The following is a 22,770-nucleotide window of genomic DNA, read 5'->3' as shown; positions in this document are numbered from 1 at the left end:
AGAAGTAGTTTTGAGAAGTGTTTAGTCAATAAGTAAACTGTAAATATATATGTTAAATGTCTAATCTGTACAAGGTGTTATGAGTACTGTCCAGATAAACTAATATATGATTTTGTTCCCTATTTGGGAAGTTATGGATATTTGGGCCTGGTCCCTAACCTTTGAGGTTGATGTCAGGGAGGACGCTATGGGCCTTCCATTACAAATTCCTGGGGCAGCTATGTGGCACAGTGGATAGAGTACCAGCCCTGGATTAAGGAGGACCTGAGTTCAAATCTGGCCTCAGACACTTAACACTTACTAGCTGTGTGACTCTGGGCAAGTCACTTAACCCCAATTGCCTCACCAAAACCAAAACCAAAACCAAAACCAAAAAACCCCAAAACAAATTCCTAGCAGTCTCTGTCAAATAGAATTCTGGACTTAAAGAATCCATGGAATAGACGTAGCCTGTCTCTATTTGGTTTATGATGCTCTTACAAGGTTATCAGGGGGCTGCTGTTTGTTCTTCTCTCCTGTGGAACTCCAGCGCTAGACCTAGCTTTAGTACCTTCCTTTCTTCTCTTGCTGCTCTGAAGACAATGGGGATCATTGGGGACAAAAACACTTTGGAAGCTCTTCTTTCCCAGTGAGGAGAACGAAGCAGGACGCAGAAGCAACTGGTCACCAGGGCACCACCGCTCCCTTAAACTCTTTTTTTCTCCCTACCTCCCAAACAGTGCAATGAGCTTTTGGGTTTCCAGGACAAGACTGAAGTGTCCTCTAACACTGCCCAATGAGTGTCTCAAGTCTTCTTTTTAGGTGATTGGAAGGGATACTTCAGAAACTTGGCTGTGGAAAACACAAGTGATGAAAGCTTCCCAAGGCAGAACTCTGAACATTTGATAGAGGGTAAATATCTTCCCCTCCGCATATGATTCAGTGACATTGACCTTTTGGTTCTTCCTCACATATGACACTCCATCTCCTGACTCAATGCTTTTTCACTGACTTTCCCCCATACCTGGAATGTTCTCTCACCCCACCTTCACTTCTTGGCTTTCCTCACTTCCTTCATGACTCAGCTCAAAGTCTACCTCCTGCAAGACATCTTTCCCAGTCATTTCCTCTCCCTCCCAGTTCATTAGTGCCTTCCCTCTGAGATGACCTGCCATTTACATTGTATATGTTTTGTATGTTTAGATATCTTGTCTTCCCCATTTGAATGTAGCTCCCTTTAGTTAGGGGACCATGTTTTTACCTCTCTTTTTAATTCCAGTGTTTAACACAGGGTTCAGCACACAGTATTGTTACTTGTCCTTCATTTTTTTTGGTGGGGCAATCAGGGTTAAGTGACTTGCCCAGGGTCACACAGCTAGTAAGTGTCAAGTGTCTGAGGCTGGATTTGAACTCGGGTCTTCCTGAATCCAGGGCCAGTGCTTTATCCACTATGCCACCTAGCTATCTCTTTGTCCTTTTTTTCAGAGCAATGGGGGTTAAGTGACTTGCCCAGAGTCACACAGCTAGTAAGTGTCAAGTGTCTGAGCCTGGATTTGAACTCAGGTCTTCCTGAATCCAGGGCCAGTGCTTTATCCACTATGCCACCTAGCTATCTCTTTGTCCTTTTTTTCAGGGCAATGGGGGTTAAGTGATTTGCCCAGAGTCACACAGCTAGTAAGTGTCAAGTGTCTGAGGCCAGATTTGAACTCAGGTCCTCTTGAATCCAGGGCCGGTGCTTTATTCACTTCACCACCTAGCTGCTGCTGTCTTTCATTTTTGAAGAGGACCAGTGACATAACAGGGTGACACCTTATGAGTGAATTGGATTTAAGTGAGGCAGAATTGCACAAAGTCATCAGCCTCACTCTCTCTTCCAGAGTCATCAAAGTCCAGTGAGAAGACAAAAGTCAAGATGACTGATGATAGCCCAGGATGCAATAAATGACCTCGTTGTCTTCAATGTCTGATCAAACTCTAAGTGCTTCATAGCACCTGCTTCAGCCTCCTTTATGCTCATTGGAACATTGTTCTGATCTACCCATTCTGTCAGGGTAAGTATTCACATACTTGGGTAGACACCACCCCCCAGCTCACCAAGGATTCTGAAGCCTGTTGGTTACCCTGAGCCTGGTTTAGCCCACCTGGTGAGATGGTTTTACTGGAGTGTGGCTGCTGCACGTGCTACAGCTTTTTGGAGCCACAAATGAGGGTTGAGTGCCAGGGAGACCCCAAAGGTGGATGAGCAGCCCTGGTTAGCTGCTTGGTAAGCTTTCGCACCAGAGGTGCTACTCCTCCCTGAGCACCTCACCCAACCCACAGTAAGTACTTATTAAATGTTTGTTGAAGATGATAATGGAGACAACAATGAGAACCTGGTAAGGCTATTTCCCTTGGCCCAACTCACCACTCCCACCACACACAAAGATGGAACTCATAAGGACTAATCAGAGAGACAGATGTCCCATCATTACATGTCTATACAGTGAGAAGGGGCTGAAAAAATACTCCAAGACTTCAAAAGATTTTGTGACTTCATCTGTGTGGTTATTCCCTTCCCTGATGTAGATTGCAACTCCTTTATCCCCCTTAGAAGATGGTATTCATGAGCTGATATGGCCCCAAAATCCATCATATGCTGGTGAACCTTCTGTTGATGAACCTCTCTAAACTTAGCAAGGCTGTGTGTCAGGTAACAGGCATAGAAGCCTTTGCTAGATTCAAACTCAAAAGCTATTCTAGCTTGGTAAGATCTAACTTCACTATTCTGCTAAAAAACTTTCAATAGCTCCCTATTGCCTGTGGGATAATTATAATCTCTGTAGCCTGATATAGCCAGCGTCTGGCTTCATCTTATATTTTCAACTTTATTTTGCATTAGTGTCCTTCATACATTCTCTATTCTATCTTGGACTATTAGTTGTTTTCCTGAGCTCAACATGCACCATACATTTGATGACCATACATTTGTACTAGCTCATTTTCCATGCATGAATGCAATTTCTTCTCATTTCTACCTTTTAGAAATCTCTTTTCCTTCAGGGTTCAGCTCAGGTACCACTTTCTCCATGAAATCTTCCTTCCTTGTTCCCCCATATTTACTACCTCAGCTAAATGTGTTCTCAATTTTTAAAATTTCTCCTTTGTTTTAATCACTCTCTACTTTATATTCTACTCAGCTGAGTATGTCTTAAATAGGATGTAAATTCCTTGAGGGCTGGCACTATTATTTATTTATTTATTTATTCATTCATTCATTTATTTCTTTTTGTGGGGCAATGAGGGTTAAGTGACTTTCCCAGGGTCACACAGCTAGTAAGTGTATCCACTGCACCATCTAGCTGCCCCTACTATTATATTTTCAATATTTGTATCTCCGGTGTCTTTCCCACTGCTTTGCATATACTAAGCATTTAGTAAGGTTACTAAGTGGATTGAATTGCTAGAACCTGTTAGAGCTCACACTTGACTGGCTTACCCTTTGGGAGGCCAGGTTACTTCCACACTGCAGTGAGCCAAATAAATGGCAAGGCATGAGAGTTGGAAGCAACTATAAGGAGATATTACCATCAGCTTATGCATCTTCCCTGAAAACTTATAGGTATCCAGTAGCAATCATGCCCTGGTGCCTGTGAATTGATCTGGCTTCCTGCCTTTGCTCATATAAGGCAAGTTATTGCTGAGAGAAATTAATACTGATAGACAATTACAGTGACCATTTGTGTTGAGTCTGTGTTTCCCTCGGTACCCTGACATTTGGGTCTGGGTCCAGGAAGTAGTGTCCCATTTGTATGTTTCACTGGAGGGGAAGGGATCCTTGATAGATGTACCTCTTTGTGTCTTTTGGGAAATAGCCATGGTGATCTGGCAACTGAACTTGGTGGATAAATTTTGGAAGGGGAGTCAGTGGGCCATAGATTAGGTTAATTCAACTATTGCCTAATAAAATAATTCTGAGGACCCTCTCTTCCATAGGCACTACACCTTGGGGAGAAACGAGTGCCTTTACAGATAGGCCACAGCTGTGGTATTTCACCAACTAACTACCTATTGGCTGATAGGAGAATACTTCTAGGCTTAGGAAAAAATTCAGCCAGTGGCATTGTTAAATCCTCATATATGGTTCAAGGTTTCAGTTCCTGGCAGCTCCCAGGGGAGAGAAGTTCATATGGTGCTGGGAAATCACTGGAGTAGGTAAAAACTTCTGCTTTCTACCCAAGTTTTATGCCCTGCTCTTGTATAGGCACCAGAATTTTTCTAGGAGGAAGGGAGAGGGGAAATGGCTTCTTGTCTTTTTCTCTCATCAAGAATATCCAGAAACAGATTTGCTAATGCAAGAGTATTAATTTTGAGGGTTAGGTCCTCAGAGAGAACTGAGATCACAGAACCTTAGAATACAGAATGTCAGAATTGGCATTGACTCTAACTCCCACATTTCATAAATAGGGAAAATGGGGTTCACAGAGGGGAAATGACTTGGATAAGGTAAAACTATAGTATGTTTTAGAGCCAGAACTCATGGATTTACAGACTATAAATCTGAGAGGAACTTTGGAAATTCTTTTCTCCATTGTACCAATGAGTAAAGTGAAACTCCTCAGCATGGAGGATATGACTGGGGCAAGTAATTTGTTCAAGATAAGTTAATGCCAGAGCTGGTACTCAAATTCAGGTCTCTTGACTCTTAATCCAGAGATCTTTCTATAAGATTTTATTTCATTGTTCTTTTCCTGTCACAACATGAAAACTTTTATTTTTTCCCTTTTTTTGGTTCACTTTAATCTGAGGCTGTTGGTGAAAGAATGGAATTTAATTTGGTTCCCCTGGCCTAGAGATCTGTCAAACTTTTTCCAGGTCCATGACCAGTCTGTTGATTTGGATGAGCAGCCCTGGTTGGCTGCTTGGTAAGCTCTCGCACCAGAGGTGCTACTCCTCCCTGAGCACCTCACCCAACCCACAGTAAGTACTTATTAAATGTTTGTTGAAGATGATAATGGAGACAACAATGAGAACCTGGTAAGGCTATTTCCCTTGGCCCAACTCACCACTCCCACCACACACAAAGATGGAACTCATAAGGACTAATCAGAGAGAGCTATTTGTGTGAGATTTTAATTCATTGTGTGGTGAATGTAGGCATGCTGTTTTCCATTTGTGAGTTCCTCAAGACTGTTGTGAAGGACAGGTGACAGGATTTCTTCGATGCCATGTAGCACACATTTGGGAATATTGTTAAAGCACTGGCCCTCGATTCAGAAGGACCTGAGTTCAAATCTGGCCTTAGACACTTGACACTTACTAGCTGTGTGATTTTGGGCAAAGAATATTGTACTTCCCTCTCCTAGTGATGGGCCCTTCAAAATTTCTGGGTTTCAGCATCTCCAGAGTGGAGGAAAGATTGAGTTTGGGTTCAAGGTAGATAAAGCAGAAAAGGGAAGGAGATGGAGAGAATTGGGTCCCAATTCAAATGAAAAGTAATTTCTTAAACATATGCTCTAAGCAGAGAAGTTGCTAGGTACTGGGGGAGATGTAAGGTTTAGTTAGGACACATATCTGCCCTACTGGACAAAAGGGTCCAAGGGAATATGATAAAATATAAATAACAATAATATAAAATGGAAGTGTAAGAGAGGTACAAAATATTATATGAGAACTGAAGAGAGAGATAATTTTCAATGGCAAAAGGGAGGAATAATCAGAGGAGCATTTGAATTAGGTCTTGAAGAATGGATAGAATTTCAACACATGGAAATTAATGGGAAAGATAGAAACAAATGCAGGAAGGCAATAGAATCCCCAGGGCATATACTGGGAACAATGAATAGTCTAGTTTGGATGAAATATACAATATGTACATGTATTTTCCCCCTCCCCCCATTAGAATGTAAACTTCATGAAGACAAGGGAGAAGAGCAGTGCATGATTAGTTTGAAGAGGTGTGGGGTTGGAAGAAGGTGAGATATATGTGTGAGATTATGGATGTCCATGAATTCCAAGGTAAAGGGTTTGAATTTGATCTAGTAGTTGGTAGGGAGACATATTTGAGCTGAGGAGTGATAAATTAAATTTCACACTAAGAAGAAGGATGAAGGATAAAGGATGAAGGATGGGTTGAAGGAAGGAGAATCTGGAGGCAGGTAGGCAGATAAGGAGACTGGTGATAGGTAGGCTCATAGGAACATACATATAGAGCTGGAAGGGTTCTCAGAGGTCACCTAGTCCAACTATTTCACTTTACAGTCAAGGAAACTGAGGCCCAGTGAGGTTAAATGACTTGCCCAAGGGCACAAAGTAGTGGTGACATTGAGTCTAGAAAGGAGGGGGTGGAATCAACAATAGGACTTGGTGATGTTTGTGAATTGAATAGTTAAATTGAGTTGAGGGGCAGGGAAATGTTAAAGATAAAGATGAAGCTTTAGACATGAGTGGAAGTTAAATGGTGGTTTCATTGACAGATATGGAGAAGTCAGAAGGATTGGGTTGGGAGGTAAAGATGATAATGCTGAATTTTGGTCATGTTGGCATGCAAGTGGAGATTTTCTTTAGGACACTGGAGATTTGGGTATAGGTCTAGAGCTTGTAGATGTGAGTGAGTTCTGGGTATCAAGCTCATACAGCTGATAGCCCGAGATCAGGTTTCTGAATTTGTTTTCTTCAGATAGGTTTATCCCCCTGTTGAGAAGAGTTTTCTATTGACTATTGATTAACACTAATCTCATCTGCCTGACATTCCACATCTTCCATAATCTGGTGCCAGCCTGCCTATCTAGCCTAATCTTTCAGGAATCCTCTATGCCTGTCAAATTGAATTGCTTGACATTCCCCCGCCCCCCAACTTCGTGTTTTTTTCCTACCTCTGTGTCTTAGCTAATACAAAAATACCAGGTCCTCCTTGTCCCCATATCCGTTTATATTTATCCTTTGAGTCCCAGCTTAAATGTCACCTTCTCCAAGAAGCCTTCCACAATTCCTTCTCAAATATCACCTCTCCTATAAAAAATTATTCTGCTTTCTTTGGACGCCCAAAGTATTCTATACTACTACTATCTACCTCAGAAATCACAGAATGTTAGATGTGGAAGGGACCTTAATGACTGCTTTGCCCTATCCTTTCTCTTCACAGATGAAGGCCCAAGGAGGTGAAATGACCTGTCCTAGGTAGCTTCAGAGCCAGGAATGAAATGCAGATCTTCTGATTTCAAAGTCTACAGTTTGATGAGGCAGCAGGTTAGAGAGAGTACTGGGTTTGGGGTAAAGAAGACCTGATTTTTAAATCCACTTCAGACTTTTATCAGCTATGAAACACTGGGCAAGTCACTAAACCTTTCTAAAACTCAGTCCCTTAATCTTCATACATTAATTACACTTACCTCTTAGGGTCATTTCAAGGATCAGATGAAATTAAGCAAGAAAACATTTTATAAACCTTAAAGGTCTCTATAAATGTTAGCTATTCTTATTATTCCCAATAGAAAGTCAGTTTGTTGAGGGTAAGGATTTGCTTTCTTAATTGTATCTCCCTGGTACCCCAAAGAGTGCCTTGCCCACCATATTCATGCCTTCTCCTTCTTTAAATTGTATTATTTTTATTTATGTGTTTTATCCCCCAAATATTACTAGACTATGCATTCCATGAGGGCAAAGATTGTTTTACCTATACTCCCCCCTCCCCCAATACCTAACATATTGTTCTTTATATAGTAAATATTTAATAGATGTTTATTAATTGATACTGAACTGTGAGCCTCATCAAGCAGGGTGTTCTCTTCTTTTTTGTTTATTACCTTCAGGACCTAGGATAGGTCCCTATGTATAGCAAGGGATGGGAAAATGTTTGACACATGGAAAGGTTTATTGTTGAATAGAATGCCATAGATCAATCAGACTAAGCAGAATGTGTCAGGCGATTGGTGGGAGCTCCGCTTCCTCCTGGCTCTATAGGGCGACTTGTTCCACAAAGACAAGGAAGAAACAAAACACCTCCAGTTCAATTGGTTACAACAAGGCAACATTTTTAATAACACAAGCGCTCATGACATTAGCCGTGTCAGTGCTTGAACGTTCTTGATTTCTAGGCAATTTCTTGTAACATGTAACTATCAGGTTAATGATTCCCCCTGGGGTGGGATTCCCAAGTCACTGGATCTGCAGAGGCTCAGTGTGGATGGATGATAGGGATATACACCTATTCACATGATTGATGGAGCCCTCACCCAATCCATTTGGGACTCCTCCGGGTCCTTTCTGATGAAGAGGAAAAGAAGGCCAAGATCTTTCTAGCCAATGAAGGAAGAGGAGGGAACATCTGGCACTGAGAGACCCAGAAAGTGATTGGTCATGTAGGGCTGGCTTCCAGGCTGGGACCTCAGAAAGGGAAACTGTCTCAGAAAGGAGGGCCGAGGAATAAAGACTGGTGGGGGGGTGGGGTAGGGCTGAGGCCCATTTGGTTTTATTCTTTATAAACAAGGGTTTCACTGGTAATACCATCACGGGGACTATGCCATGCAATCTGACAGACACCTCTGTACACTTCCCCCAAAGGCTGCACTGGGCATGGGAAAGACTGGGCAGAGGGCAGAGGGCCAAGGTCCACTCAGACAGGTGTGGTGCGCCTGTTGGCAGGGTTATTGTGCAGTGACTCCTTGAACTCTTTGGGAATGGAGTTGTGGAGCTGTAAAAACGTATGATCTCGATCGGAGTTGAGGAGGGTCCCCATTGTGACCTTGGAGGGATCCCGGGAGAGGGTGAACATAGAGATGTCAGTGGAAGGGATGGTGTGGAAGCCTTTGCTGATAGGGGACAGGTCTCGGGAGCAGGGTTCTGTGGACCGGGAGCTGGATCGCCTCCGGAACCTGTACCTGTAGGGTGGGAGGCGGGCGAAGGTGGATTTCTTCAGCAGCTCGGAATGTGACTTGGCACGGATCTGCCTGTGCTTCTCAATGTATATGTGCACGGCGATGACACCCACAATTTCTGCGATGATGAAAGATAAGGCTCCGAAATAAAAGGACCAGCCGTAGGAGTAACTTTTTTTGGAGTCACTTTGGCCAGGGTCTCCAGCATTTGCTGAGATATAAACTATAATCCCGATGATGTTACTTAACCCTAAGAGAAGGGAACAGAAAAATGTACCTTTTTATAGGAAACAGAAGTGCCCTTACCAAACTTAACCATGAAACATTTATAGTAAGTGTGTCAAGAGAAGGACCAGAGATCTCTGAACTGCTACTAGTTTGTTACAAATGCTTCTGTAAATCCTTATAAGGTTCTGTCTCATGGGAAGCACTGAAAATAACAGAATCAGAGAAGGTTAGAGTTGGAAGAGAGGGGAGAACATAGAAAGTTAATTCCATTAAACAAACCTGGATTTAACATCTGTTGTGTACAAGACCCTGCTGTGTGCTTAGAATACAAAGAAAAGTCCCTGACCTCAAGGAACTTCCATGTTACTGGGCTAGTAGGACTGGAAGAATGTAGATCATAGAGCATTTCCCAAATTTCCCCCACAATGTGAGAAAATGTTGATGCTAGCAGTATTTCTCCATTGAAAAGATTAAATATAAAATTATGCATCTATCAAGACACTTATATCAGGTATTTTTAGGCATAAAAATAGGTTTGGTTTTCTTTATTTGGCCCCCACATTTCCTTAACCCCCCTTTTTTGCTGGTGTCTTAGATCTCAAATTCCCAATGCAAATATTTATATGGAGGTTGTTTTTGGAGGAAGTCAGTCTGTTTTCAGGTCCCAAGTGTTCTATGGCCAAACTAGTTTGGGAAATGTTGACTTAGAACATGAGAGTTGAAATATCTTACCTTAGAGATTATCTAGACCAACTTCTTTTATTTCATAGCTATAGAAAGAGGGGTCCACAGAGAAGTGACAGGTTTAGTAACAAAGCTTAAGTGGCCACAGCTGGACTCAGTCAGGTCTTCCTGATTGAGTCCAATGTGATATCTACCATGCTCAATCTGTTCACACCAAGCTGTGTTTCAAAAGGTTCATGTATAATGGCTCTGTGGAACTTGGAAGGTATTTCTCCACAGAACTGACATTATACCTATTAATTAGGCTCTCTGGTGAGCCCAGGGAGACCTACTTAACCCATAAAAATGTGGAAGCCTATTTGTTTTGTACCCTGGGTCACATTTTCTTAGGGATAGTGTATTTAGTGTCCTAATTGGGGACAATAGGTGTATTCCTCTGGTCCTTTGGTGACATTGGTGACATTGGAGGCTACATGGTGACATTGCCTGTGTGTATGTGTGACAGAATAATGGTGATAGACAGTGACAGAGAGACAGACAGACACATACACTGACTCTCTTCAATGTACCTATGAGGAAATTGCTTTCTTGGTAAGAATGTTCCCCAGGTATTGTGAAATGAGAAGCAAAGCACAGCTGTCCGTTGGCTAGGAGGGTCTCCAGACTTGGACTCCACCTGATGACTGTGCTTTTTATCAGTTGTTCACAAGTTGAGCATCCCGAAATCAGGATGCCTACAAACTGGAAAGATGACTGTATTTGGTGTCATAGGGTTATCAGTTTAGAGTGGGGGGAACAAGATGGACCTTTGATGTATTCTCTTCCAACCTTCTCATTTTATAAATGAGAAAACTGAGACCTAGGAGAGAGGCTATGACTTGCTCATGGAGACACAAGTACTAAGTGACAGAGCAATGATTGGAATCCACATCATCTGACTAAATCCAGTGTTTTTTCTATTTTTTTTTGGGTGTTGTTGCCACCAGTAGTTTGCATGACCTTTCAAAAGTGACTTCTTTCTATTGTTAGTAAAGTTAAGGGTTTGGATTAGGTAATTTCTAAAAGCCCTTCCAGGCTTGACAGTCTTATGTTCTCTGGCTCTTTCTGGTATTATGGGAGTTTTAGGGTATCCTGTAATCACGTGACAATGGGAGGTTTTCCTAAAAGGAGGCATGCTGGGGAAAATACTTCATGTCTGGAGTCCAGGACTTTGAAGAAGGCAGAAGAAGTGAAAGTGATCCCAAAGAACAAAGTATATTATTGCTTATATTGATAAATGTTCCTCATGTGCCTGTTCAGTCTAAACATGGGAGGTTTGGATTTCAAACTGACAGTCCTTCAGCAGCTTATGTGTGGGTATCTCCCTGGGAAGATTTAATAGGTGGAAATGGTGAGATTGTCATTATGGCTCAGGAGTGCTGATATCCCCTTAGATGGCCTTGGTTTGTATAAAGTGATAGAAAGTTAAAGCTGGAAGGAATATTGGAACATAGACCATAGAATCTTAGATCTGGAAGGAATCTTAGATATCTCATCTGACCTCCACATTTTTCTAGTCAGTCGCCTTAGGCTCGAAAAAGAAAGGGACTTTGTAGCATGTAGTTGAGTCCTTTCATTTCACAGATGAGAAAACTGAGGCCAGGAGAAGGGGGATGACTTGTACAACATCATGCAATTAGTCAAGGTGAGGTCAAATTACTGGTCATTTGACTCTTACTACTATATTGGGGTAATAGGAGTAGTTCATTTTGTCATTATTTTGTATGCTATGAATGTAGTGACCCACTATGACCAATATGAGGGACCCAAAGACCCTCAGACTTTACTCTTCCTTTCTCTAATCTTCCTCAGCACCAGGAAGCTGATTAGGTAGATTGTCATATCTTTGTATAATGTGGAGCCTTTAGCCCAGGGCCAGATGCAGCCTCATAGTTTGATTTCATGTAGCCTTCTGGGTGCTATCTTGCTTTAGTCACTGGGGCTTTAGCTCAGAGTATGGTTTCCTTCTTGATATGCTGTTGGGGTTATTCTGTTTGGGTTAGATTCACTAAAGATTTATGCATTAGAGCTGGTAAAGAAAAATGGTTGGGCAGCTAGGTGGCGCAGTGGATAGAGCACCGGCCCTGGAGTCAGGAGTACCTGAGTTCAAATCTGGTCTCAGACACTTAACACTTACTAGCTGTGTGACCCTGGGCAAGTCACTTAACCCCAATTGCCTCACAAAAAAAAAAAGGAAAAAAAAAGAAAAATGGTTAATCAGCTAATGAATAGCATCCCCTAAGAAGTCTATAGCCCAAGTCAACAGAGATGACCTTCTACTCACATTTACCTCAAGAACCATTGAGCTTCTCTCCTATCATCTCCCCCTTTTCTGTCTTCTCTTGATCTTTGTGCATTTCTAACTCACTTCATCTTTCCCCTTGTCATTCTTTTTCTTACTCCTCTTTTTCTTTTCTTTTTTCTCTACTTCCTATCTTCCCACTCTCCTCACCCATCCCCTTGACCTTTTGGGCCTTACTCTTTGACTTACCCTTAGTGATCCTTTGTCGTTTGTCTTTTGTTCTCAAAAAGGACCATGGCATTGGGGCGATGTCATGAGTTGCACTGAATTGGATTTAAGTGAGGGAGGGCTGTGCAAAGGCACCAACCTCATTCTCTTCTCCAGAGTCATCTGGGTCCAGTGGCAAGATATGTATCAGAATGACTGCAGATGGCTTGGATATTTAAGGCAATTGGGGTTATGTGACTTGCCTAGGGTCACATAGCTAGTTAGTATCTGAGGTAAGATTTGAAATCGGGTCCTCTTGACTCTATCCACTGCACCACCTAGCTGCCCCCAGGTGATCCTTTAGGACAAAAGTATATGTGCATTGTGTGTATATGTGTGCATTTGTTATGTTTGACAAGTGAGTTGGATATTTTATGTGTCTTTCAGGACACATTCTATATGAAGCCTTCAGTTGTATTATTTTTCCTGTTTGGCCCATGTTAGGAAAAAAAAAGCTCCTCACACTAGTCTAGAAGGATGATTCATGGAGTCTTTAAGCACCGACATGGACAATGAGCATTTTGTCCAATCCCTTCATTTTACAGAAGAGGAAAATGAGGCTCAAGGAAATTAAATGACTTTCCCAAGGCTGCGTGGATAGTATCATAGCTGGAATTTGAACCCAGGACTTCTGACTGCATCCGCCCTAGTACTCTGCCTCCCCGCAGAGGCTGTCTTTTAGTGAGTGGGTCTTGGCTCAGTTGTGTCCTCAGCTCCCCCAGTACTAGAACTTACCTGCAGATACAAAAAATATCCCCGCACTGAGAATGACATTGTGCCTGCTTTTGTAGAACTCGCTGGCGGCCACACAGAGACCCCCGAAGAACAGCAGTCCCACACTGAGGATAGGAAAGACGCTGGATGCTCTGACAGCTCCTGTGTATTTGTGGAGGAAATGGCAGAAGATCAGAGAAGGCTGCACTGAGCAACTAGAAAGGTTCAGGGTTCAAGATCGCATGACCTTTCACTGAAGAATCAAATTTCTTTCAATTCAAGACCATTTATTAAACACCTACCGTGTTCAGAGGTCTGAGCTAGGCTCTGAGAAAGGAAAAGACAGTAAAATGAGATGTGAAAGAGTTTCCATTTCTAGGGTGCTTTAAAATTTAAAAAGCGCCTTCCTGGCAATAACCTTGTGAAATGTTTTATTTTATATGTTTTATTTTATTTTGTTTTTTTTTTTGTCCCAGATTTGTGATTTCATTGGTATACAGAGCTCTCTGTGAGGAACTTCCTCTGTTGAGCAGATTGGCACCTTTTCAGTAAACTTAGTCAAATCAACAAGCATTTGTTTTATTTTATTTTATTTAATTAATTATTTATTTTTTGGGTGAGGCAATTGGGGTTAAGTGACTTGCCCAGGGTCACACAGCTAGTAAGTGTTTAAATGTCTGAGGCTGGATTTGAACTCAGGTCCTCCTGACTCCAGGGCCGGTACTCTATCCACTGCACCACCTAGATGCCCCTCAACAAGCATTTATTAAATGCCTATAGTATAACAGGCTCTTTGCTAAACATTAGAGATACAAAGAATGGCAAAAATCACCCCTGCGCTTGAGAAGCTCATAGTGGAATGGGGGAAACAACATGCAAATACCTATGTACGTTCAAGTTCTAGTCAGGATGAATTAGAGATTAATGATGGAGGGAAGGTGCTAGTATTAAGGGGGATCAGGAAAGCTTTCTTGCAGAAGGTGAGATGAGGAGGGAGATAATCTTGTAATTGGCAGAAATGAGGAGGGAGAGAATCCTAGTCTTTTTTTTTCCCTAGGGCAATGAGGGTTAAGTGACTTGCCCAGGGTCACACAGCTAGTAAGTGTCAAGTGTCTGAGGCTGGATTTGAACTCAGGTCTTTCTGAATCCAGGGCCGGTGCTTTATCCACTGTGCCACCTGGTTGCCTCTGAGAATCCTAGTCTTAAAGAGTTCTCTAGGGGGTTGAGAGGTTAAGGGTTGTACAGCTAGGCAAATATAATAATAGAAGCTAGCTTTTATAGAGTACTTCTAATTTTTTCAAAGTACTTCTCATATATTATCTCAGTAGATCAACATACCAAATCTGTGTGCCATAATCATCCTCACTTTATAGATGAGGAAACTGAAGTACAGAGAGATTAAGTGACTTGTCCATGGTCACACAGTTGACAAGTGTCTGTGGCAAGATCCAGACTTGGGTCTTTCTGACTCTAAGTGCATCGTTCTATTCACTACATCACCCAGCCAGTTCTTGCCTCTTGCAGGATATGATGATACCGTATGGGTCCAGTCCATGCTGTAAAATGGTGGCATTGGTGACTTATAAGTAATGGTTGTATTGATTTACTACTCGAAATATTAGTATCCTATTAGAGAGAGGATTTGGACACTGGTCTTCATGATTCCCAGGATGGTTATCTGGTTATTGTCACACTCTGCCTCTCAAGTGTAACTGCAAGTATTATTATTACCACTTTATAGAAGATAAAACTGTTGTTGTTCAGTCATTTCAGTCCTGGCAAAGATGCTATAGTGGTTTGCCATTAGAGCCAGAGAAATGAAAGGATTTCCCCAAGGTGATGCAAACAGTAAGTGTTGGAGATGAAGCATTGACCCCTGAGGGTTCTGGGTCCTAAGAACATGCTCTTTGTATGATAGCACTTTACTCTTGCAGTACCTTAGTCTCTACCTTATTAGTCCAATTCAACAAATTTAACTAGCATCTACTGTTCTGGAGGTCCTGTGGTAAGCACTGGGGATGTGGAGAACCTGTGACCTCTGTCCTCAAGGAACTAATAGTCTAGTAGGGAAGGTAAGGCAGGGGCATGGTTATAATAAAAGAGGATAAATGCATAAGAGAGGGACAGACACAGTGCTATAATCTTGAAAGTCAGTTGGAAGAAAAAAGGCTTGGGTGAGTTCAGGGGAGAAGTGGGAATAAATGTTAGAAACAAGATAGAAACTGACTCAACAACGGGGTCACCTAGTCCCACCCTTCTATAAATATCCTCTAAAACCTCTCTGACAAGCGGTTATCAAGCCTCTCTGCTTGATAACCCCCAGAAATAGAGAACTCATCATCTCCCAGAGCATCTTATCTGATTTAGAGGAAGACCTAATTGTTGGGGAATTTTCTCTTAAGATGAGCTAAAATTTGCCACCATTGATCCTAATAACAATAATAATGATGATGATGGCTAGCATTTATATAGGCTTACTATATGCCAAATATTGTGCTAAGTGCTTTACAATTATGATTTGATCCTCACAACAACCTTGAGAAGTAGATGCTATTATCCGCCCTCCCTCCCCGCACTTTACGGTTGAAGAAACTGAAGCAAATAGAGGTTAAAAGACTCGTCTAGGGTTACACAGCAAATAAGTGTCTGAAATTGGATTCAACGTAGATTTTTCTGACTCCAGGCCAAGCTCCAACTACTATACCACCTGGCTGCCCCAGTAATACCTGTATATGACTTGTATAGTAGTAGCTGCATATTCCAGTTTAAAATCTGTTAGAAACAGAGGGCATCCTTCTAAGATTTGGAAGGGACCTCAGGGATCCATCAGTGTAACCCCTGTAGGCATCTACTCTGTCAAACTTCTGAGTTGGTACAAATTAGTTCTATCTATTGGTTTGGTTGTGTCTTTGGGGACAATGGAGAAGAAAAATCTCTCTGGTTTCTCGATCCTTCTGTCTCCTTTCAGCCCCGTATTTCCAGGCTCCTACTCCTTTGGGTCTTCACTTATATTTCTAATACCTCTATGGAGAACCTGGATTTGTTTGAACAAATAAATCTCTTTGGGAAAATCTGTAGAAATATTTCTGTCTTACCTCAGAGATTCATGCTGGTCAACCTATGCTGCCCAGAAAGAACCAAAGCATTTCTTCATTGGAGGGGTCTTGGAAAAGCTACCTAGTTGACTCTTCTGTCTTCAGACTAAACTTTGTCCCCATAACCCATGTCCTCCCAAATTTGTTTTTTTAACTAACAATGAGACTACATTAAGTTAAAGAGAAGCCAAATTTGGTTCATCATTAAAGAATACAACTTTCTGACCATAAGATTGGCCCAGCAATTAAGCATGCTGATTGGGTAGATAGTGAGCTCTTCACCAAGAAATGTCTTCAAGTGGAAGTTGAATGACCACTTGTTAGAGATGTTGCAGAGGTATATTCTCAGGTATGGGTTGAAGAGGATGAATCTGAAGGCTCTTTGGAGTTCTTGATTGCATGAGTGTTATACTCTGTGCTGGGCACAATGGAACAGGTTAAAAAAAGAAAGATGGAGAAGCAGTCCTTCGCTCAGGAAAGTTAGCCTCCACTTTGGTAGATGCATCTCCTTCCTTCTCCCTTTGCCTCCTCCCCACCCAATGACTATGCAAGCACTGAGGGTATATGGAGTGAAAAGGTGATAAAAGTGGGATAGGATTAATCAGGGAAGGTCTCCTGGAGTTTTGAATTAGCCATTTTCCTGTTGATTAGGGGGATCTTTTTTGGAAACCTTGGCTGAGTGCCAAAGAAATGATTGATTCCCAAAATGTTTGATCCAATTTGGTCTCTCAGACAGCTCACATCTGGTTATTTAGACTGTTTCAGGAACTGAATTGGATTGACTGCTTGGTGCTTAGCCAGTAGGATGAAAAAGCTCAGTTGGCTCCAGAATGATCGATTCAGCACAGCTTGGGGGGTGTGGATTCATCTCCTCTTCCTTTCATTAGCTCTATGGCTCTTGCCATCCAGGGATTTCTGGGGACAGTGGGGTCATACTCCTTATAGTTACTTATACTAAGTACTTCTGGAGACCCTTTAGTAACAATGTCTTGCACAGGGTCCTGATGTGGTCACAAGCACTTGGTATGTGCCTCATTACTGTGTAGCACTGACAGCTCAATATCCTAGAGGCCCTCTGGCTGTGTCTAGTGGTGAGTCTCAAAAAACTACCAAGCAAAATTGAGGAGGCAATGTGATATAATTGAAAGTGTACATACAATATTGGGAGTCAGGCCAACTTGAGTCTAACCCTTGTTTTTCCTCTTACTCATTTCTCGACATTTGGCAATTCACTTAATCCCTCTGTGCCTCAGTTTCATCATTTGTAGAGTGAAAGGCTGGGATAAACTCATGTGATTTAGACGTAGGAAATATGGTGGAATGGAAAGAGTATAAAGACTATAGGTCTTCTAGACCAGGGTTTATTCACCTAGGGTTTACAATTTTCAGAGGGTCTAGGAACTTAGATGGGGAAAATTGCATTGTTATTTTTACTATGTTCCAACTGAAGTTTAGCATTTCCTTCAATTAAAAATATAGGCAATGGGGCAGCTAGGTGGCGCAGTGGATAAAGCACTGGCCCTGGATTCAGAAGTACCTGAGTTCAAATCTGGCCTCAGACACTTGACACTTACTAGCTGTGTGACCCTGGGCAAGTCACTTAACCCCCCATTGCCCCCCCCCAAATCCAATAAAAATATAGGCAGGGGGCAGCTAGGTGGTATAAAGCACTGGCCCTGGATTCAGGAGGACTGGAGTTCAAATCCGGCTTCAGACAATTGACACTTACTCTAGCTGTGTGACCCTGGGCAAGTCACTTAACCCTCATTGCCCTGCCCCCCCCATATATATATATATATACACACACACACACACACACACACACACACACATACATATACATATATATAGAGAGAGGGGGGGGGCGGGCAATAGGTGTTATTCTCAGGAGGGGCCCATAGACTTATCGGACTTGTCCAAAAGGTTCGTGATACAGGAGACTAGTCTATGTGAATAGATCCCTTCTATAGCATCCTCCACAAATTGTCATTCAGCTTCTGATTGAAGACATTCAGGGATGAAAAAAACCCAACACTTTTCAGCTGCTTGTGTGGGAAGGATGTTTTTCCTCATATAAAACCCAAATCTGCCTCCCTTTAACTTCAATGTATTGCTCCTCACCTTGTCCTCCTGAACGGAATACCTCTAACACATGATAGCACTTGAAATAACTAGATGGTTATTAGGCCTCAACTCTTCTTCAGAATAAGTATTCCTGATTTCTTTAACCATTCCTTTCACAGCATCGTTTCTTTGTCTTGTATATTCTTACCTGGACGTGCTCTAGCTTGATCACTGCCTCCTAAATAATCTCTCAGGTCCCTTTAAACTCTTAAGGATATATATTCCATCCTAAGGTTCCTTTCAGTTTTAACAACCTTTCCTTAGAGCTTCAAGTCCCTCCCAGTTTGGAAAATTCTATGTTTCTATTAAAATATTAATTATAATTAACTTTAATTTAAAAAGAAATACAGAATGTACTTTGGCAGCATGTCATTTCTCAAAACTAATGAATAAAAATAGGACATCAACAACTACAACTAGGGTTTAATCTGGTCTTGCAAGTTAACACGGACCATATCCAGACAGTGGAGGTTCAGGACTGCAGGGTTGGGGGGAGGGTCAATTTCTGGGTACTTTACCTCTTGTCTTTATTCCAATAGGTCACTAGACATCGTAGGTGTATTTACTAGCTTCTCCAACCTGTATTTCTTTTCTTTCTTTCTTTTTTCCTTTTTCCTGATCACAGAAACCTCATTAGTTATTTTAAAAAATGACTGAAAGAAGACAGTGTAGGGGAAGAAAGAATCCTAAGCTAGTTAATCTCTTGGGTCCCTTTCAGCCCTAGATTTAAATCTTCTGACTACGTCTAGGATCTTATCCTAGCTCTGTCATTGATTAGTCGTACAACCTTAGTCAAGTCATTTGCCTCCCCTCGACCTCAATTTTCTTCAACTTAAGAAAATGGGAATAATCCTAGCCTGAGCCTAGGGGTCTGAATGAGGTAATGTATGTAGAAAGTGCTTTAAAAATCACAACTTATTTTATAAATGTTTGGGAGCTTTTATAGTAAAACTGTTGGATCCAGGTCCTATGATTCTCAATCCTTGCTACCATATGCATACCATATTCTAGAATCACAAAATGTCAGAATGGTAAGGGATCTCGGAGGAACTATAACTTCCCTCATTCTGTGAATTATACTTTTGTTAAATTATTGTCATTGTTGTTGCATATATTTGAAGGTAGAAAAGACTTTGGAGGCTTTCTCATACAACCCCTTATTTTATTTATTTATTTATTTTTTGCGGGGCAATGGGGGTTAAGTGACTTGCCCAGGGTCACACAGCTAGTAAGTGTCAAGTGTCTGAGGCTATATTTGAACTCAGGTCCTCCTGAATCCAGGGCTGGTGCTTTATTCATTGTGCCACCTAGCTGCCCCAACCCCCTTATTTTGCAGATAAGGAAACTGAGGTCTAGGGAGGTGAAATTTCTTGTCCAAGGTCACACAGGTAGTAAATGGCAGAGCTGAGATTTGAACCTGGGTCCTCTATGTCCGATTCATGTACTTCACTGCATTGGGTTACCTACTGTAGCCTCTAAGGTCACATGAGCTTTCTTGGCCACTGTGTTGCACTGTTAACTCACCTAAGGCTTGTTGTTAAAACAGTCAGAACTGTTAACAAGTACTAGGGGACCAAGATGTATTCTCCGGCTCCTTTTAATTGGACTTGCTATGGTTCCTGCTTTGAAAATGAGGGTGAAGGGTAATTAATTCCACGAACTACTCTTTTGCTATAACTACTGTCTTCAATTTAAATTACTCAGGTTTGAGTCCTTATTAGACTACTTAAAAAAATCACACACCTATTTACCACTCCTGTGATCATCTAATTCTGGTGATTAAAAATGAAAGGAACACTTTTTTTGAGGAAATCTGCAGTAATTGATGAAGTCAAGAAAAAATTACTGTCTTGATTTTGCTCTCTGAAATCAAGAGAAGCAATGTAAGGAAATGGACTTAGAGAATCAGAAGAGACCATTCAGCAGGTCCACTTGCACCTAATGGCCTGTGAGAGTCAAAGTTGCTTACTGGAGAGAGCTAGGGGAAGCCCCTGAGCTGGATAATGATCCGGGACCAGCCAGATATGAAGCAGAAGTTCCAGACTATGTGAATTAAACAACACTGAATCCAAGGTCAAGGGATGCTGTAGGGCTTCCCTAGTCATAGAACATTGTGTTAGAGATGAGAAGGGCCTTAGAACTTAGAACATAGACTAATTAGAGGTGGAAGGCACCTTGGAACCCTTTAATTTGCAGAAGGAACTGAGCCCCAGAGAAAGGATATGACTTGTCCAAGGTCATCCAGGGAATCATGTTGGTGTTGGAATTAGAACCAAGATGTCTTGACTCTGAGAACAGGGCTCCTTCTGGACTGATTCTAGCCCCATTTTCTGTAGGGGAACAATATTTATTGGCAGAAAACAGAAGAGACCACAGACATGACATGTTTACCACTGCCACCAGTCCGTGTCTCTCAATTCCACATCCTATGAGTGGAGAAGCTGTACCATAAGCCTGTTCACTCTTGGGCAAAACCACAATAAAGGTAAAGTTTTATAGCATAATATAGATTATGCTATAGACTATTGATATGGACTATTGAACTCGGTGTCTGAAGACCCAGAGAACTGGCTCTGTCACTGACTCATTGTGTGATCTTGGGGAAACTATTTCTTCCAGCCTCAGTTTTCTTACCTGAAAAGTGTCTAGATGATCTAAGAGACTGTTTATACTTTTAATATTCTATATTATAAGGTCACTTCCAACTTTAATGTTGCATATCCTAATATTCTATGTTTTATTTAAAGGGCCCTCAAGCTCTAACACTGGGTGATCTAAGTTCATTTTTAGCCTCTCTGTCATTGGATTTAAAGCTGGAAGGTTTCTTAGAGTCCATTTGGACCATCACTTTACAAATGAGGAAACCGAAGCCCAGAATGGTCACACAGGAAGTAAATGAAAGAGCCAGGATTTGAAATCGGGGTCCTCTGACTACAAATTTAGCCCACTTTCTACTATGACAAACTATTTCTATTCCGACCACCCAAACTATAGAATAGGGACTGAGGTGCCCTTAGCGTCACGTGTCTAGAGATAGATCACCATCCTTTCCCTCATATTCTTTCCCCTCCCACCTCCCCAGGAAAAAGAGGAGAGTGGAGAGACTTACTCAGCAGATACTCGGCTGTATCTTGTTCATAGTCTGCATCTTCAGGGAAATGGTCAATTTTCTTACATACCCCTCGGAAAGCACCTGCAGAAACAAATTCAACTTGAAGAAGTCCCCAGAGGACTCAGCTTTGGAGCTCTGTCCTTGGTGATGTATGGGGAGGGGCGGGGGGAGAAAAAGAAAAACCATTCCAGTTTCCTGGAAACACACATCTATAATCAAAAGGTCGCAATAATGTTAGCGCCTTGCAATTGGCAAAGGACCTTCTTCACACAGCCAAGTATGGTTATTCCCATTTTAAAGATGAAGACTGAGGCTCAGGTAAGGGAATTGAGTTGCCCATGGTCACACAGCTAGTTGCAACTGGAATTTGAATCCGGGTCTCCCAAACCAAATTGAGTGTTCTGTTCACCAAGCCAGCTTCCCAAAACATGTCCCTTGCAACCTTTTTATTTTCTGTAACATGAATGGGGATTCCATGAGAAAATGTCAATGATAGGGATGTTTTTCCTTTGAAAATATTATATTGGAAACTATGTATGCCTTAATAAGGATTTGTTATATGTGGTGTGATGAACACTTCTTTTTGTTCCAAATTTCCTTGACATGACTTTTCCTCCTTACCCCAGAGATATTCCATACCCTCAGAGATCCTGGATTAGTATTTTAGGGTTCCATGAATATATTTCATGACCAAGTATGTTTTGTGGGGAAAATTAGTGTGTGAAGCATTGCTTTTGCTGGACCCTAGTCTCTACCTTTTCCTCTTTTATACATTTAGTTGTCTTTGGGGGCCTCTGTGGGTTCAATGCAGGGGGAGTGGGTCAGGGGAGAAGGTACAAGTGTCTTCTTCCTCTGCTGTATGGCAGAGGACAGCAGTCCTAGAACTGGGCTTACTTACCTACCTCAGTTGAGGGGGTCAGGTCTGGAGCATCGAAGATTGCAGAAGACTATGAGACAGATGAGGGCAGATCAGAATGACCAATGGAAACTGGTTCCATGGTGGAAAGGGCATGGGAGCTGGGGGCTGCTAGTCAGTGCCTGGGCATCCAGGAAGTTGCTGATAACATGCCTTAGCACTGAAATAGCTTAAAGGTAGTGTATAAACCTATATGTCTGAGGATTTGAACAGCAAACAGCATGGTGGAAAGGAATGGACAGGGTTAGGTTGGGGAAGGGCAGTCAAAAGGACCTGGATTTTTCCTGTTATCTTCTGATGATTAAATTCATGACATTGAGCAGCCACTTCTCTGGATCTGTTTTCTCTTTTAAAATGGGAGTTGAACAAGAGAGGCTGATCTCTTAGGTCTCTTCCATTTTTGACATCCCGTAGTCTTAATATCAGCATATATGTACATATTTAATATAATAATACACTATATTATGTGTATTATACATAATTATATGAGATAATATAATGCCGTTCTCATAACAACC

At 41.8% G+C, this 22,770-nt stretch overlaps 1 protein-coding gene across 1 annotated transcript in view; it reads right to left on the bottom strand.

Annotated features, from left to right (window-relative positions):
• Positions 1 to 7,967: 7,967 nt before the first annotated feature.
• The window catches only part of CACNG3 (calcium voltage-gated channel auxiliary subunit gamma 3), a 133,303-nt gene continuing 118,500 nt past the window's right edge, over positions 7,968 to 22,770 (bottom strand). Inside the window, exons 2-4 of the mRNA XM_043999275.1 lie at positions 21,334 to 21,417; positions 13,027 to 13,167; positions 7,968 to 9,081 (exon numbers count right to left, since the gene is read on the bottom strand). Of these exons, the coding sequence (XP_043855210.1) occupies positions 8,570 to 9,081; positions 13,027 to 13,167; positions 21,334 to 21,417 (737 nt within the window). The 3' untranslated portion in view covers positions 7,968 to 8,569. The remainder of the gene's footprint in view (positions 9,082 to 13,026; positions 13,168 to 21,333; positions 21,418 to 22,770) is intronic.

The sequence above is a fragment of the Dromiciops gliroides genome, chromosome 1, assembly GCF_019393635.1.
Source record: "Dromiciops gliroides isolate mDroGli1 chromosome 1, mDroGli1.pri, whole genome shotgun sequence".
NCBI classification, from domain to species: Eukaryota; Metazoa; Chordata; class Mammalia; order Microbiotheria; family Microbiotheriidae; genus Dromiciops; species Dromiciops gliroides.
Note: the sequence above shows the minus strand (reverse complement) of the source record. Positions and strands in the feature narration are given on the sequence as shown.